Source organism: Chelonia mydas, chromosome 1, assembly GCF_015237465.2.
Source record: "Chelonia mydas isolate rCheMyd1 chromosome 1, rCheMyd1.pri.v2, whole genome shotgun sequence".
Classification (NCBI taxonomy): Eukaryota; Metazoa; Chordata; order Testudines; family Cheloniidae; genus Chelonia; species Chelonia mydas.
In genome coordinates this window covers 183,665,926-183,684,141 of record NC_057849.1, presented here as the reverse complement: position 1 = coordinate 183,684,141, position 18,216 = coordinate 183,665,926, and the positions used below count along the sequence as shown (strand labels likewise).

General features: G+C 41.8%; 1 protein-coding gene across 12 annotated transcripts in view; it reads right to left on the bottom strand.

The window, feature by feature from the left end:
• Positions 1 to 875: 875 nt before the first annotated feature.
• DCAF6 (DDB1 and CUL4 associated factor 6) overlaps positions 876 to 18,216 on the bottom strand; it is a 158,423-nt gene continuing 141,082 nt past the window's right edge. For all 12 annotated transcript variants that reach the window (XM_043538454.1, XM_043538457.1, XM_037906796.2 and 9 more), the window contains 5 exons: positions 12,694 to 12,832; positions 8,250 to 8,406; positions 6,643 to 6,731; positions 2,153 to 2,258; positions 876 to 1,317 (listed from right to left, as the gene is read on the bottom strand). In XM_043538454.1, the coding sequence (XP_043394389.1) occupies positions 1,253 to 1,317; positions 2,153 to 2,258; positions 6,643 to 6,731; positions 8,250 to 8,406; positions 12,694 to 12,832 (556 nt within the window). In that variant the 3' untranslated portion in view covers positions 876 to 1,252. The remainder of the gene's footprint in view (positions 1,318 to 2,152; positions 2,259 to 6,642; positions 6,732 to 8,249; positions 8,407 to 12,693; positions 12,833 to 18,216) is intronic.

The window sequence follows — 18,216 nt, the reverse complement described above, 5'->3', positions numbered from 1 at the left end:
TGGCAAAATGAGGAACAGTGGCATACTTGTGAGAGTGTTTAGCCACCACAGTGATGGAAACCGAAGCATCTCTGCATAATGTGTAGTTATTCCTGGGATAGGTATGTTTCCTATTTTTTCAGGCTGTATATCTCCCCTTGGTCCATTCAGAGGTAGGTGCGCTATCTACTGTGCTCAGTACAGATAGGAAGTCTGCCCTGGCATAGAATTCCCGCATAATTTGGTTGCTCCCAAGTTATCAGGGCGCATAGTGGCTTGAGCACTCCAAGGGGGAGGGGTAGAGGCACAGTGGAGAAGATGGACACTCAAAGAGTAGCAGTTTCAGAAACTGTTCCAGATAGTCAAAAGTTAATCCTTTGAATGCCCAAATCCCACTAAACCCCATGAGCACTAAAACTGCTGTCGTGCCTAGCCAAGCTTTTCAAAATATGTTAGCCTAAATAACTTACCAAGATCACACAGTAAGTCTGTAGCAGAGTCAACTTCCAGACCTCAGATCTGTCCGAATCCTGTCCAACGTTATAACTACAATGCCATCATTCAGCGTTATGGGAGTTTTATCTTCATAAATACTGCAGGATTCATTTATTCTATTTAAAAATATATGTCTGTTACTAAAAATCTATGGGCACATATAAAAAATTGAACATAATATAGGACTTCTGTAACTAATTGGGCCTTTTTCATCTTAACTAGCTTTTAAGAGCAGAAGGTGCAATCCTTCTAGAATGCCAAGAACCCTCAACTCTCACAGATTTCAATAGGAATTGAGGGTGTCCAGGATCATGCTCAGAGAGAAAGGACAACTGAGATTAGAATCTGGACAATACTGTATAGTGACGAATCAATTATTGTACAAAAAGAACATGAGACCATTTAAAACAACCAAATCTTTTAATTAGAAAGCAACAAACATGCAAATAGCAGGTATAGAAATTTATCTGAACCAATGTTTTTGCTCTAATGAAAGTTATTTTTAAACATTGATCCAAGCTCCCACGTTTGCAGGTTAAGGAAAATATTGCACTTTGCATCTTCTAGCACCCCTCAGACATGGCAAAACGTTTTAAAAACATTTTTGCTTATTTTACTTGCACACTCTCCCAAAGTCATGCACACAGTCGTTCAGAAACAAAATGTTGGGTTATCCAAAAGCAAAACCTTAAAATTGCACTAAAGCTCTGTAAGGAAAAATATAATTAATGTCTTATATAAATTCCGTAACGTCTAGGTGCTCGCACAGAAGAGCCAATTACTCTTCATCTTCATTTTCATTTTCTTGACCAGACCCTTCTGACCTGTCACCCTCCAACCGGTCTGCAAGACACAAGGAAGATTTAATAAGGACACATCTTTAAAAGTAAATTTTCAGCTAACATTTATGATACAATGCATCAACTGGCTACTACCCAAAGCATAGTGCCTATGTATTATGCTGACGGAACCATCTGAAATGCATAAGGTAGACTGAGAGCACATACTAAATGGAAAAGTTGCAACAACAACACAAGAGACAAGGGACAGTAAAAGCAAAGGACTAGAAATTGTGAGCACCAATGTGATGAACTAGCCAGCAGCTCACTCATGGTCAGCACAGAAGAGATGGGTTTGAGCAGAGTTTTAAAAAACAGATGGGGAGTCAATGAAGTGCGCAGCCTGTTTGAGAGAGTTGGAACTGAGAGGGTATTTTAAAGAACAGTTGTAACCAGAAATATGCATTGGTCAGAAAACTGGGGAAATTGCTGTCAGTCACTGTATGCATCAGAAAAGACATCTGTTGAGTAGCAGTTTAAAGAAAGAGGAAAATTAAATGGAGAAGCATGAGGGAGGGAGCATGACTGGCAACTCATACAGTGCGACTAGCCAATCACTTCTACAATAAAACAATATTAGTGTCAGAAATATCATTACTGAAGTGTGGAGCAGTTCTTTCCTTGGAATAGAATACACCAAGGAGCAAATCAAAAATGGATAAATAAATTTTAGCATCTAAAACACACATCTAGAGACTCTTAAAAAGGAGAGAAACAAACAGCATTTGAGGGTGGTATGTAAATCTCCCTATAAAACACTCAGCTTAAGTGACAATGCTAGACAAGATTTATGAATGGCATAAATAGTCTGTACAGAAGCTGCTCTGAAATCCTCCTACCTGCTCTTATATGATTCAACGATGCCAGCATTCGTAACATGAAAGAAGCTGGAACAGTAATTGTGTTTCTGGTCTCTTCCAGCATTAATTCATTACGAGTTATAACCTGTAGTGATTTAAAAACAAAATCACTAATCAAAGCATCACTAACTACAAACTACTCCTGATGCAATACAGTTTGTACTTTATACAGTATTTAATACACTGTGTCCAAAAATGCTATACCAAGTTAAAAATGACAAAAGAGCAGACCCTAGCATGTATTATAAATTGTGCTGTAAGTGTACTGTATCATGAGAAAAGTCAGTCATAAGAGCAATTTTTTAATCCAGATAGTATGGTAGTACTTATAATAAAATAATCATTGTGCTGTCTGAATTCCTGACAGATATTTAGTAGTACGGGAAATGAAGAAAAATAGCTTTCAAGATAAGATGTGAAGACAGAGAACTGATAATGTTGCAGATGTCAATAACTGCAGAGAACAAAGCTCTCCCACCAACAATAGCTAAGAAGATGGGAAGGAACAGAAATGATGTTCCCACTCCTACTCCCATGCTCCTGAAAACCTTTGGAGAAAATTTTAGGGACATGTAGAGTTACTGCACTACAAGTTCATTCACTGTAAATAGCTCTCTCCCCCTTCTCCAACTGACTCCTGTGTCTATAAAACCCAGCCGCCGCCTCTCTGCTCATAATTTAGTTAATTCCTCCAAAGAAAAAAAATGCTATATAGCAAGTATGTTGAGCTCCTCTTTCACTCTCCCTCCCCACAACCATTTCTTGTCCACCTTTTCACCTTGCTCTGAATCTGACCTCCACCCTCATCCAGCTCCTGACCTTAGGGTACTCTCTCTGGTATTAATAAACCTTAACCCCATTTGTCTCTCCAGCTATTGCCCTATCTTTTTTATCCCCTTTGCCTCCTTAAATGCAGTATTTCCACTGGCTTCTCTCTCTCTCTCTCTCTCCCCCCCAACCCCCCAAGACCTCCTGGCAACCTATTTTCTCTTCTTTACACTGAAACTGCTTTTACTAAAGACACCAATGACCTACTTCTAGACAAGTCTAAGATTCCCTTCTCTATTCTCATTTTCTATTCACCAACCACTTTGATGGTCAGTCACTCCCATCTCCTCTTCAACTCACTCATTCTTGGGCTTTCCTGACTCTGTCCTGTCCTGGTTTTACTGCTACCTCTCCAACTGCACCTTCATCCCTCCTCCTCCTCCCTCTGACACTGTCTCAGGATTCTGCCCCCTTATCTTTTTCTGCTGGGTGATCTCATCTGCTTTCATGGTTTCAGCTATTGTATCCATGTTGAAGTTTCCCAAGTGTCCTCCCTGACCTTTCCCCTTCCATCCAGTCTTGGATTTCAGACATCTCATCTTGGATGCCCTCAACCAAATAAATTTACATGGTGAAAACTGAACTCCTCAGCTTTCCTCCTAAGCCCCCACCTGTCCCTCAGGGATATTAATTCAAAAATTGATATATTTGGCACAATAAACTTGTAAAAATCTACAACTGGCAGAAAATGTTTTCTGGTTGGACACAATATGCTTAAAATTATTTCTCCTTCACAAACAGACTTAATGCTAATCAAAACGCTGCAATTTTGGTGTTTAGCATGCTGCTTAAACATTGTTAAGTGATTATTAGGTCAGAAACAGAATACTTTTTACACGATTTATCTTTATGTATGCTGTCAAGGTTCCTTCCCCACTCTGAACTCTAGGGTACAGATGTGGGGACCTGCATGAAAACCTCCTAAGCTTATTTTTACCAGCTTAGGTTAAAACTTCCCCAAGGTACAAACTATTTTACCTTTTGCCCTTGGACTTTATCGCTGCCACCACCAAACGTCTAACAGGTATATAATTGGGAAAGAGCCCATTTGGAAATGTCTTTCTCCCCCAAATCCTCCCAAACCTTACACCCCCTTTCCTGGGGAAGGTTTGATAAAAATCCTCACCAATTTGCATAGGTGAACACAGACCCAAACGCTTGGATCTTAAGAACAATGAAAAACATTCGGATTCTTAAAAGAGAAGAAAAAGTAAAAAGAATCACCTCTGTAAAATCAGGATGGTAATTACCTTACAGGGTAATTAGATTCAAAACACAGAGAATCCCTCTAGGCAAAACCTTAAGTTACAAAAAGACACAAAAACAGGAATCTACATTCCATTCAGCAGAGCTTATTTTCTCAGCCATTTAAAGAAATCAGAATCTAACGCATATCTAGCTAGATTACTTACTAAGTTCTAAGACTCCATTCCTGTTCTGTCCCTGGCAAAAGCATCACAAAGACAGAGAGAGAGGCTTTGTTTCTCCCTCCCCCCAGCTTTTGAAAGTATCTTGTCTCCTCACTGGTCATTTTGGTCAGGTGCCAGCGAGGTTGTGCCAGCGAGGTTATCCTAGCTTCTTAACCCTTTACAGGTGAAAGGGTTTTTCCTCTGGCCAGGAGGGATTTTAAAGGTGTTTACCCTTCCCTTTATATTTATGACATATGCTTATTATAATAATTTTTCTTTGCTCCCTCACTCTCTAAAGTAGGGGAGGGCAAACTACGGGCCATGTCCGGTCTGTCAGACCTTTTAATTTGGTCCTCAAGCTCCGCCAGGGAGTGGGGATGGGGGCTTGCCCCACTCTGCGCGTGCCGTGGCTCTGCGTGGCTCCCAGAAACAGCAGCATCCCCCCATGCAGCTCCTACATGTAGGAGCAGCCAGGGGGTTCCGCATGCTGCCCCCATGCCAAGCGCCAGCTCCGAGCTCCCATACGCTGGGAACTGTGGCCAATGGGAGCCACTGGCGCCTGTGGACGGGGCAGGGCGCAGAGCCACCTGGCCATGCCTCCATATAGGAGCTAGAGGGGGGACATGCCGCTGCTTCCGGCAGCTGCTTGAGGTAAGCACTGCCCAGAGCCTGCACCCCGGACCTCCTCATGCGTGCCAACCCCCTGCCCCAGCCCTTATTCCCCTCCTGCCCTCCGAACCCCTCGGTCCCAGCCTGGAGCGCACACCAAACCCCTCATCTCCAGCCCCACCCCATAGCCTACATCCCCATCCAAAGCCCTCACCCCCCACCCGTACCCCAAAACCCCTCTGCCCCAGCCCAGAGCCCCCTCCCTCACACCCCAACCCTCTCCCCCATCCTGGAGCCCTCTCCTGCACCCTGAAACCCGCACCCCCAGCCCAGAGCCTGTACCCCCTCTCACACCCCAACCCCCTACCTCAGCCCAGAGTCCCCTTCCATACTCCACACCCCTCTGCTCCACCCTAGCCCACAGCCCCCTCCTGCACCCCAAACGCCTCATCCCTGGCCCCACCCCAGAGCCTGCACCTCCAGCCAGAGCCCTCACCCCCTCCCACATCCCAACCCCCTGCCCCAGCCCAGAGCCCTCTCCCCCTTCCCCACACCCTTAACTCCTCATTTCTGGCCCCACACCAGAGCCAGCACACACACCCCAGCTGGAGCCCTCATCCCCTCCCGCACCCCAACCCCCAATTTCATGAGCATTCATGGCCTGCCATACAATTTCCATACCCAGATGTGCCCTCAGGCCAAAAAGTTTGTCCACCCCTGCTCTAAAGGGTACTTGGAATCAAATACTGCCCTCAAATGCACCTAGTTCCTATTGCAATCAATGAGAGCTAATTAGAGCATACACTTTGGCCTTTGGTGAAGTACACAAGAATGGCTCAGAGCTCAGGAGTGGCAGTATTTACTTTTGTGATGAGACATTACATTTATACAGAGAAGAAATTGACTATTTGACTCCTGCACAAAAAGCAGTTATTTAAAAAGAGCATAAGAGACAAATATTTAACTCTGCCCTGTAGTGACACTATGAGGGGGAAAACATTGAAAAAAAACCCTCATGTCTTTAAAATCCAAGTCATTAATCTGCAACCATAAGCACTAACATCCAGTAGTCATATCTATGGTCACAGCAGGGAATCACTACAAGGGAGAGTTAAGACTATTTGGGTGTCCTAAATAAAGCTGGTATACCTTAACATGTTTGAATTTTTTTAACTGGGTTTATAATTCTCATTTTATAGCCTTAACTCTGTAACACACAGTTTTGTGCTTGGGAATATTTAATAATGTTTTTAATTTCACTTGCCTCCAATATGTATATCTCTCTTACTTTTTTAAACAGTCTCAGCCTCCTCCATTTCTGATTCCTACTATCTACCCTTGTAACTTTGATGGCTCCCCCTATCTCTCACTTGTCTTGTGTTCAAAATTTCATACTTCCGCTATATCTGTACATTCCATTATTTCCTAATCTCTCAGGTTACGTGGGGTGTTTATGTACTGAAAGAAATGAAAGTTAATTGTTTTTAAGAACACCTTATTTTTAAAAACAGGATCTATTGCTGACTTGTTTTAAGTTAAAAAAATTCAGTTATTCAAGCTGTTTGCAGAGAAGACTTTGCTAGAAATGACAGCTGCGACGTAAAAAGAAGGAAAGGCTCTTACTTCATCAGCAAGTTTTCGGTTAAAAATCCTGGACTCTTCTAGCGGTGACCAGATTTTTATATCGTAATCAATACCTGACGAGGCAAGAACTAGAAAATCAAATTTAAAAGAGTATTAGAAGAGAGTTCTGAATTAAATGCCTTTTCTGAACATCTTAGCTGGAGTTTGTTGAAAGTGTTGCTGACATGCTTCATTACATACATGCACACACACTTCACTTCATTAGAAGTGCTCTCATTTTTCACCATCATAACATATGTAAGATCCCATCCTGCAAACATGTACCCAGGAGTAGTCTCATTGAGTTATAATCCCTTTTTGCTGGATTTGAGCTATCGACTAAATATATGTCATGAAGAAAATAAATGCAAACCTTATATTCTCTCTTTTACACAGAATGTGCATAATTTAAAACTATAAAGTAAACAAGCACCTGCTACTATTATTATACTCTCCTCTGTTGATCTGAAAAGATTTAACAGGAAAGGCTTTAAGACAAGTAGATCCATGTGCAACGATAGATGTGAACAAGCCTCAAATTAATTTGCACTGTGTATTTTATGTAGAAATTTGAAATCTTTGACGCACCTGTTCCAAAAACACTGGGCACATTTACAAATATTTTTAAAAGAACACCAAAATGCATTGGACTGTTCTGTCATCTGGGAGGGAGAATTAGGGCACTTTACACTGGAGGAGCAGTGTATCTTTAGGAGGCTTTCAGTAGGTGTGGATGGAGGCTTGGCTCAGAGCATTTGTCACTGCTGGGAGGGCTGACCCCTAATGTTCATTTTTCAAGGTGTAAGTGGAAGGAGGTCACGCTGGATTAAAAAGTCAGGGAAGCTGTAGGCGTATTTTGGGAGAGCTTCTGATAGTGAGCCCTTACAGCGCACCACTAGTCACTAATTTTTGACTATTCCCAGAGGCCATTGGAAAATGAAAAATAATTAAAACTGTTCTGTCAATGTTTCATAAACTGAAAAATGGTTCAATTAGAATTATCAACAAAGTTTTAGGTCATATCTAATTTTCCCCATGCTAGTCTGTCCATCCCCAGCACGAATATTTTCCAAAAAAAAAAAAAAAAAAAGCCTAATTATACCTATTTAACTCACTCAGCAGAACTCCTATTAATCTAAATTCACCTCCCTCCCACAGAATCTGAGAGTCTGATACATGCTCTGCTTAAGACTCAAGTAGAACAAGCTGAGGCCAGATGCTAATACTGCTTCTCCTGTTACTGTATTAGATAGCTCGCACTATCTCACCAATGGCACGGGAACCACTCTTTCAAACTCATTATGTATGATGAAAGGAGGGGGGAAAGGAGGACTTTTCTTTATGGATCCTGACCCCCTTTGGATGCTATATAATACCATTTTCTTTCTGAGGAGTTGATGGGTATAATGGCCTCTGAGCCAAACCTCACTATTACAGACAAGGATAGCAGCAGCATGCTGAATTTTATACAACTGAGACGCAGCCCTCAGAATTCCTGGCAATTTACTAATGTGACCCTTGGTTAAGCAAGGTGTTGAAGACTCATCTATAAAGGTTCTTACTACAGGCTATAGGACCATGCATATTGCAGGTGTAGATGGTCTTACTTGGGTCAAATGGATGTGGCTGTAGACAATTCACCACGTGATTATCAGCTTCCAGCAGCATCAGATGCTCAGCAGTATGCCGATCCCAGATGAAAATATGGCCACAATCTGAACCGCTCATTACAAAGTTAGAACCCCAGAAATTGGCTTCCTTTATCTATAGTAAAAATAAAATGAATTACAAATATTTGTTATGATTTACATGGTTAGTCTAGAAATAACAGATGTGAAGTGTTAATTTTGTAAGCCATTTCCAGAAAGTATTTCCCACTTTCACAATAGTGCGGCCCTAATTTAAGGATTTTCCAAATGCAAAGTCAATTTTTGAATTGACAACTCTATAAAGCCAGTGAATTAAATCCATGCCTCCTCTCTTTAGCAATTCTGATTAATCATCATCAAGATCAAGTGCTTTATCATTTCGTAACTGTTTGACCACAAGCATCAGATCCTCTAATGTCACCGGTCTGTTTTCTGCTTGATACATTTTTGGATTAAGTTGTAGTTTACATCTTGGTGGGGATCTGTTCACTAATTCACAAAAATGCTCACGCTAAAACTTAAACTGTACATCAAAAAGCCTGGCAGTATTCTCCATTTTTGTCCTTATCTGGTGGAAGCTGCAAGTTAAGGACTTGCTCTGGAACAGGGTTTGAAATTACGCAAGGAGTGGCCCTTGTATTGGGGATATGCTTTTTGCTGTCCCCATGAAATACCCCCAAATTTGGCCTTGAAAAACTAAAGTTCACACATGCTTAGTAAAGACTGCTTAGATTTTAGCAGCTAAAATCTCAGAAGATTCTGTTTTTACTGAGCATGTGCCATTCCCTCTCAACTCCTAGTGTTCACTAGATTGTGCATGCACCATCCCCTTCCCTCAAAGCAACTAAGAATGATCAAGTCCAGGATGACAGGGGCTTAGAAGGACTCTCACTGTAATAGCTGAGTAGCCTTGCTAAATTTCAGGTGTAAGTATAATTGTAGTACTGTGTAAGTGGTAACTGTATGCCTGTTTGCTTAACTAATTACTTTTTTCTTTTGAATAAACTTTGGTTATATCATTCAAAAGTGTTGCCTACTGGTCGTCTACTAAATACATTTTCTGTAACTGACCTATAGGCTTAAACCTGAAAACTAAATTGGGTTTTATTGCACCCTTATCTATAACAACATTAATATTATTGGGAACATTTCAAGTAAAGTTACACAAGGTTACACAGGTTTTAGAGTAGCAGCCGTGTTAGTCTGTATTCGCAAAAAGAAAAGGAGTACTTGTGGCACCTTAGAGACTAACACATTTATTTGAACATAAGCTTTCGTGAGCTACAGCTCACTTCATCGGATGCATTCAGTGGAAAATACAGTGGGGAGATTTATATACATAGAGAACATGAAACAATGGGTGTTACCATACACACTGTAACGAGAGTGATCACTTAAGGTGAGCTATTACCAGCAGGACAGCGGGGGAGAAAAATCTTCTGTAGTGATAATCAAGGTGGGCCATTTCCAGCAGTTGACAAGAACGTCTGAGGAACAGTGGGGGGCGAGGAGGGGGGGGGAAATAAACATGGGGAAATAGTTTTACTTTGTGTAATGATCCATCCACTCCCAGTCTCTATTTAAGCCTAAGTTAATTGTATCCAGTTTGCAAATTAATTCCAATTCAGCAGTCTCTCGGAGTCTGTTTTTGAAGTTTTTTTGTTGAAGAATTGCAACTTTTAAGTCTCTAATCGAGTGACCAAAGAGACTGAAGTGTTCTCCGACTGGTTTTTGAATGTTCTAATTCTTGATGTCTGATTTGTGTCCATTTATTCTTTTACGTAGAGACTGTCCAGAGTTTGACCAATGTCCATGGCAGAGGGGCATTCCTGGCACATGATGGCATATATCACATTGGTAGATGTGCAGGTGAACGAGCCTCTGATAGCGTGGCTGATGTGATTAGGCCCTGTGATGATGTCCCCTGAATAGATATGTGGACACAGTTGGCAACGGGCTTTGTTGCAAGGATAGGTTCCTGCATTAGTGGTTTTGTTGTGTGGTATGTGGTTGCTGGTGAGTATTTGCTTCAGGTTGGGGGGCTGTCTGTAAGCGAGGACTGGCCTGTCTCCCAGGATCTGTGAGAGTGATGGGTCGTCCTTCAGGATACGTTGTAGATCCTTGATGATGCGTTGGAGAGGTTTTAGTTGGGGGCTGAAGGTGATGGCGTGTGGTGTTCTGTTATTTTCTTTGTTGGGCCTGTCCTGTAGTAGGTGACATTCAGACCCGATGGGGGAACAGAATCTTGTACCTGTGGGAATAATCCGTCCAAGCCCTTTAGAAACCTGATGGTGAAGGGGTTGGAAAAAAGAAATCCATTATCTACCGAGGGGTGAAAAGCAGAGACAGCTGCCAGATGTGCTGTGGGAGGGAAGGAAAAGGGGGACTGCTAGAGTTCCTTAACTGGCTCCATAATGACTTACTTAATCAGCAGAGCCACTCTGGAAGGTGCCACTGAAGCCAGAATATTCAACAGTGTTTGAGATTTTTCATGGACCTTTTCTGCTTGAAGATCCAGAACAGAAGCCACCCTTCTCAGTAGATCCTGGTGAGCCCTGTAATACTCTGGTGGTGGTGAGTCACTTACTGGCTCTGGTGATGAGGAAGAGGATGCACAAGGATGCTGAGGTAACACCTGCTCCGTGTCTTGCAGTTGGGGAGCTGCCCGAGTGACTTCTAGCTGCTCAATCACAGTACCAGGCTCTGAGAACGTTGCCTGTTGATGCTCTTGGTGTACCTTCATGGAAACTGACTGATATGGGTGAGAGAAAGTCCTAGCAGGAGGACGACACCCCATGGTGTCCAAAAAGACCACTGACATGGCTCTGGGATGCAACTTTGACCAGGCCATTGCCCCCTTAGAGGAGGCCACTGCTGAGACTGATGCAAGATCCATGGCCCTCAAGTCTCTGACAGAGGATATACACCATACCTAGATTGGGACACAAAAAACTGCACCTCCAAATCAGAGGAATATGACCCTGAGTCCTCTGATAATAGGGGAGCAGAGCCGTTTGGAACCAGAGATAAGTAGCCAGAGGCTAGGGATGACAGTACCAGGTATATTATCGCTGGCTTACCTCTCGATTGCACCAGCTTCTGAGGCTGTAGAAAGTAATGGTACTACATGCTCCTAAAGAGGCAAAGTAGGAAACACAGGCACTTGTACCGGTTGGAAGCCTTTCCGTACCACCACCACCACCAGGGACTCTGGTACTGAGAGATTAAGCAGTTCTCTTGTGGCCGCATATGCCTCTGGTGTCATTGGTACCGATTCCTTTCCTTGGTGTCTTTCGATGGATACTTCAGGGGTTGGCCTCTACAGACTTGGCACAGGTTCCAGAGTCGATGATCCACTCTTCTTAGATGAGTACTTCTCTAGAGATCCTCAGACCCGCTCCCAGAGCCATGGCCTCCAGCTGACTTCAGTACCAACGATCTAGCCGAACAAGGTACCGAGCCTTTGGTGAGCTTCTCTCCCCACTTTGGTACTGATGATAGAGAGCAAGATGCCATAGACATCTCTGGTGGGGCACACCATACCAAAGCTGCAGTACTCCGAGCCCGTTCCGAACATGGCAGCTCTGATGGTGGATGAAGTGCTGCCTCCATATGGAGATGTTTGAGCCTGGATACTCTATCCTCAGACTGGGGCTTAAATCCCTTACAGATGTGATACCTGTCACTAATGTGGGACTTGCCCAAGTATTATAAGCAGCTGGGGTGCAGGTCGCTGACCAGCATTGCCTTGCTACATGGCTAACAGGACTTAAGCCCCAGAGAGCAAGGCATGGCTCCTATACCGGAATTTGGTCAAAAAAGACCTAAAAACTGAAAATTAATACTAACATTTATCTATACTACACTTAACTTACTGCTAACTTTTAAGGAAAAAACAGGCTATATACAAGGAGTGAAGGAAGATCTTGCTACAAGCAAGACTCAAAGTGCTTCAACAACAGTCACTGGTGGGGAGAAGGAACTGAACGGGGTCAGAGGTGGCTCCGCCTTCTTAAACCTGAATGCAATGACATGCAACAGCAGAGATTGCTTGAGCCACCACACCAGGTACTGCTGAGTGAAAAGAACATGTCTGACAATTGTGTACAGGGCATGTACACACCTACAGCGGAACGGACATGAGCAATCACTCGAAGAAGAACCTAGGAAACCTGACTCATTGTCATGCAGGCTTAGACTACAAGCACATTATGGAGTGTCTCATGAGAAATGTACATAACTTCTCTAAAATGCCAAATTTTGTGGTTACAGATCTAATGTACAATTAAAAATATCTTAAATGTATTACACAATCCCTTTTTAGCAAGCATATCAATGTAACAACTAAATTATTTCAGCCTAAAATATCAACTCTGCACTTCTTAAAGCAGTATTTCTGTACCATTGTCCTGGAGTTCCGATGTCCCTTATACACCATCTTTATTAAAGGTCGTCTAATATTCAGGGTTTCCAATTCTTCCATCTCTTTCCTTTCTTTTCTTCTTCTGAAGAGTTCCTGAATGCGAGCAACAGCAGATCGTCTAGGAATTACAAAGAGAACACCACTGAAAGACCATCATACAGAGACATAGTCTGCATAGACAGATCTTTTCGAAATAGTGTACTAGGGCAACTACAAAGCACTACCAAACAGCTTAATCAGCCTACTTAAACTCAACCTTTCTCCCCAAATTTGGCACAGATACCAACACTATTACAATTATTTGAAGTTACAGATTGTGAGCTTTTCCATATTGGTTTAGAACAGGAAGAACATGCAACACAGTGAAATGTCAAGGGTCATGTTATTTTCTTCATTCTCTTTAAAACATACAAACTCTAGAGGCAGGCAAAATTCACATGTAACTTTACTTTGCAATAGAATATTTTCAAAATCCTGTAGAATTTCTCCCATCCCCTGTGCTACCAAACGTGTTAAAGGGTGAACATATATATAAAAAAATGGTTAATATAAAGGTTAGCTATTATTAAAGACCTAGTTTAACCTTTAATTGTTTTCTTTCACCTTTATTACATTTTAATAGACCTTCATTTCTCATTTTTCCTACTTTATGGTGAAGATCCTTTGTTTGACAGTTTCTTGTCAATGTTTTTGCTATGATGAGAATGAGCAATAAGAAATGTTTAATAGTACTGATTGGGAAACGGAGAAGAGCTAGTTCTGAAGGCTAGAAAAAAAAATAATTGTGGTGGGAAGCTGCCCCTAATGCAGCAGCAGACCCACACAAAAAGGCTTCCTGAAGTGACAGGAGAAAGCAGCTAGGTTAAACACCCTAGTTTGTGGCTGCTGGACTCCAGGAAGCTACAGCTTTGGTGATGCTATAGAAATTCTGGTTGTTTGAGTTCTTCCATCTGGTTCATCTTCCTGTCCCCTGGCTGCACCTTTGCAGCTTCCCCTCAGCTCCAGCTATGGTCACACTTTTACCTCCGAGATTTGCTCACAGCACTCACTTTCTCCTCCATATGGCTGCTGCCATCCTGCTCAATGCCCTGAGTGGAACTAGAGTATGCTGTTCCACTTCGACCATCAGTTACAGTAGGAAGTGGGTGGAGGTGCTGATTGCTGGTGGAATGTAATGGATGAAATTGGCCAGGGCAGGAATTCTTGATAGGCAACAGAACCATAGGGAAGGAAACCGCCACCACCAGACTAGTAACTTCCAGTAGGCCAGAAATGATGAAGTGTCATATTTTAGTCACTACCTCTTCAGACTGTTCTATAACATGCGTCTGTTGCAGAAGGAAGTAGCTCTCTCTCCCACCTCTAGAGCTACTTCCATACTTCATAACCAGAGTCAGCTCCTCCTGCCCTTCCCAATTAGTCATCTCCGCTCCCAGTTCAGTCTATAGATTTCCTTCTCAATCTTGCCATAGAAGAAAGATGGAGAGAAAATGTTGCTGAAGGAAGCACTGGATCCTAAAGCTGAAAGTAACGCTAAGTGGGCATAAGAGAAAATTTATTCTACTATAAAAAGTGTCGTCTTCATCGTCGTCTCCCTCCCCCCAAAGAAAAAAAGCTCACCAGTTAGATTGGTCTTTTATTGTTAAAAAAAAAAAATGAAGAAAAATTTTAACCACATTTGATAGAAGTTAGAGAGGAAAGAATTGATGGGGTCACCCAGTCCATCTAACAATGGACTATTCCTGATGATACATTTCCTAGTGATTTGTTTACTGTACTTTTAAAAGTCCCAGGAGATGGGGGCTTCCACCAATTTTTTTGGGGAGACTTTTCTGGAGTACAATAAATTTTGCTATTGGGTGATTTTCCCTGGAAGCCAAGCTAAGTCTTCCCATTTATAGTTGTATCCCATTACTTATTATGTGCCCCCGTCTTGCCGTGTACCACACTAAATAATTCTATCCGCTCGTTAGTGTTTACACCCTTCAAGTATTTGTAGATATATAACACTACTCTTACATTTACTGAATTTTTGGATTACTCCCAAGAGATTAACAACATTCTGCTCATTTGTCATCTTCTATACAGAAAGGGAAACTATGGAGAATTATGCATTCCACACTTATATTTCTGGAACCGTAACTAGAGCTATGTGCTCCAGCTATATGTCAATACAAATATACACACGTGATTTGTGTACAGCATGACAAAGCTCTGTCCTTGCCTCCATGAGTCCCACGTTTCCTGGCGGATTTCACTAGCCTCAGAGGCTCACTGTGACCCTGCACGTAACCCTTCTTTCTCTAGAGACAAGGGTCACAGTCTACTGAGCCATTTTCATCATAAGCCAGCAAGGGAGGTGAGGAGAAGTTATCCTTCCTTGCATAGTCTCTGTTATGTCCCAGTCTCAGTGATTAATCAGGGGGCAAAGGTCGGGGGGGGGAGCTCGGGTGCACCCTCTACTCCGGGCTCCAACCCAGGGACCCTAATAGTATCAGCTATGGTAGCTGACCTTTTAGAAACATTACATGTACAATTCCCTGGGCTATTCCCCCACAGCAGCCCTCACTTCCTCAAGCTCCACTTCACCCTTACCTCAGAGCCTCCTTCCTTGTGCCTGATATGGTGTGTACTACTCTGCCTCTCCAACAGCGCAACTTCCTCCCACAGCTCCTGACATGCACACCCACCTGACTGACTGGGAGGCTTTAGCTAGTTTCAGCCAGCCCCTGATTGGCTTCAGGTGTCTCAATCAACCTAGCTGTCTTCCCTGCTTTCTGGAAGGATCTTAATTGGCCCCAGGTGTCTTAATTGACCTGGAGCAGCTGCCATTTCACTTATCCTGGTACCAGGGATTTGTTTAGCCTGGAGCTAATATATTTATCTCCCACTACTTTTCTATAGCCATCTGGCCTTGCCCAGTCACAATAGATACACATTTGAAAAGATCAGCTTTGCGAACACAGAGAAATGAACAAAAAGCATCCTGTGACACTGAAACCCATAGTCATCATAGTAATATTATTATAATATGATTATGGCATAATTATGATGCATTTTGTACAAGACGAGTCATGTGAGATATCATTGGAAAAGTTATGATTTGCTGAACATGATTATCCTATTTGTATACATGTATCATTTTTGTATCTGAAATTATAAATACTATTTATCTGTACTTCAAATGCAGTTACACCTGGGTGACGCCCACTAGACAAGATGCTTTCAGTCTAGATAGCTGGTTGGGAAGGGCCTATTCAGGGCAATGAGCCATTAGTGAAAACAATGGGCCTTAATAAAAGCTTATCTCCCACCTAGTAAGCCTTCCTGAGAATACTCCAGACATCCTGTAAGTAATATCTGCTATGACTCTACAAGGACATGTGACCAGGCTACATGATTCTGGACTCCATCTTGGGATGTCTATTTTTCCACAAACCCGTCTGGGAACCAAGTTTTGAAACAAAGGGTTCCTGCCATATGCTAAAGCTATATAAGGTAGGGAGTGACATCATCTGTGGTTCTTCACTCCCCACACAAGAAGACTCCTGCAAACACCTTAGGAACAAAGACTGAACTGGGGGAAGTGCTAGACCAAGGCTAAAGGGATTTCTAGCCTGTGTATGAAGATCTGAAGAACCCAAGCTGTAAAGCTAATGCAGCTTCTGCCTGAAGAATCTACAAGTCTGCCAGTACCATCAGTTAGATTGGATATGAATAGCAGATTCTCACTCTATCTAGTACATTAAGCTTAGTTTGTATATTGTTTATATGCTAGGTAATCTGCTTTAATCTGTTTGTATCCCTTATAATCACTTAAAATTAGTGCTGTCAAGCGATTAAAAAAACTAATCATGATTAATCACACTGTTAAACAATAATAGAATACTATTTATATAGATAGTTTTGGATGTTTTCCACATTTTCAAATATATTGATTTCACTTACAACACAGAATACAAAGTGTACAGTGCTCACTTTATATTTATTTTTATTATAAATATTTGCACTGTAAAAATACAAGAAATAGTATTTCTCAATTCACTTAATACAAGTACTGTAATGTAATCTCTTTATCATGAAAGTTGAACTTACAAATGTAGAATTATGTACAAAAAATAACTGCATTCAAAAATAAAAGACTGCAAAACTTTATGTACTAATCCACTCAGTCCTACTTCTTGTTCAGGCAATCATTCAGACAAAAGTTTTTTTTTACATTTGCAGGAGACAATGCTGCCTGCTTCTTGTTTACAATATCACCTGAAAGGGAGAACAGATGTTCGTGTGGCACTGTTGTAGCCGGCGTTGCAAGACATTTATGTGCTAGCTGCGCTAAATATTCATATGTCCCTTCATGCTTCGTCCACCATTCCAGAGGACATGCTTCCATACTGATGATGGGTGCAGTTATGTAACAAAAAAACTCTACATTTGTAAGTTATGCTTTCACAATAAAGAGATTGCACTATGGTACTTGTATAAGGTGAATTGAAAAATACTATTTCTTTTATCATTTTTACAGTGCAAATATTTGTAATAAAAATAATATAAAGTGAGTACTGTACACTTTGTATTCTGTATTGTAATTGAAATAAATATATTTGAAAATGTAGAAAACATCCAAAATATTTAATAAATTTCAGTTGGTATTCTATTAACAGTGCGATAAAAACTGTGATTAATCACAATAAATTGTTAATTGCGATTAATTTTGTTGAGTTAATTGCGTGAGTTAACTGTGATTAATCGACAGCCCTACTTAAAATCTATCTTTTGTAGTTAATAAATGTATTTTATGTTTTAATCCAAACCAGTGAGCTTTGACTGGAGTGGATGGGGAAAATCTCTGCTTGATTACCACAAATGTGCAATGTTCTCTTCACATTGAGGGAGAGGCGGACCAGGTATTAAACCTATATACTGACCCAGATTTGACCAGGGCAGGATGGTACTGCCCTGGGGTTGTAAGCTGGGAAGCTGTGGATACAGAGCCTGCATGTAACTGCACCTGGGTGTGTCCCTACCTGTGTGAATGCTAGCGAAAGTGCAGGCTGGAGGGCTTTGCAGCTTGTCACAGCAGCACAGTGTGACAGGGAGCCCAGGCTGGTGGATCAGAGGGCTCAGTGGTACCCCAGTTCCAGGTGGCACACACAGAACACCAGGTTGCCTCCCATTCTAGTACCAACCAGGCAAAAAAGCAGTTTAGCTTTGGAAAGAAAAGAGATCTATTCAACACATTAGGGCCCTTTGTTTTCAAGTGTGTACTGCTATCCTTTCAACTGCCACTTACTGGGACTTCTATCAGTTCCAGGAGGTGCTTGTACATCTCTGGTCTTATACCATTAGCTTAATTTTTTTTTAAACCACTGAGTGGGGGATCAGCTGATTAGTTAAAAGGTTATCATTGCAGATAAAGTGCTAAATCTGGGTTACCCCAAGTAAGATAGTCTAGTCCTTCAAAGGAATAAAAACTTGCTGAGTACAACTAAAAAAGTCTTG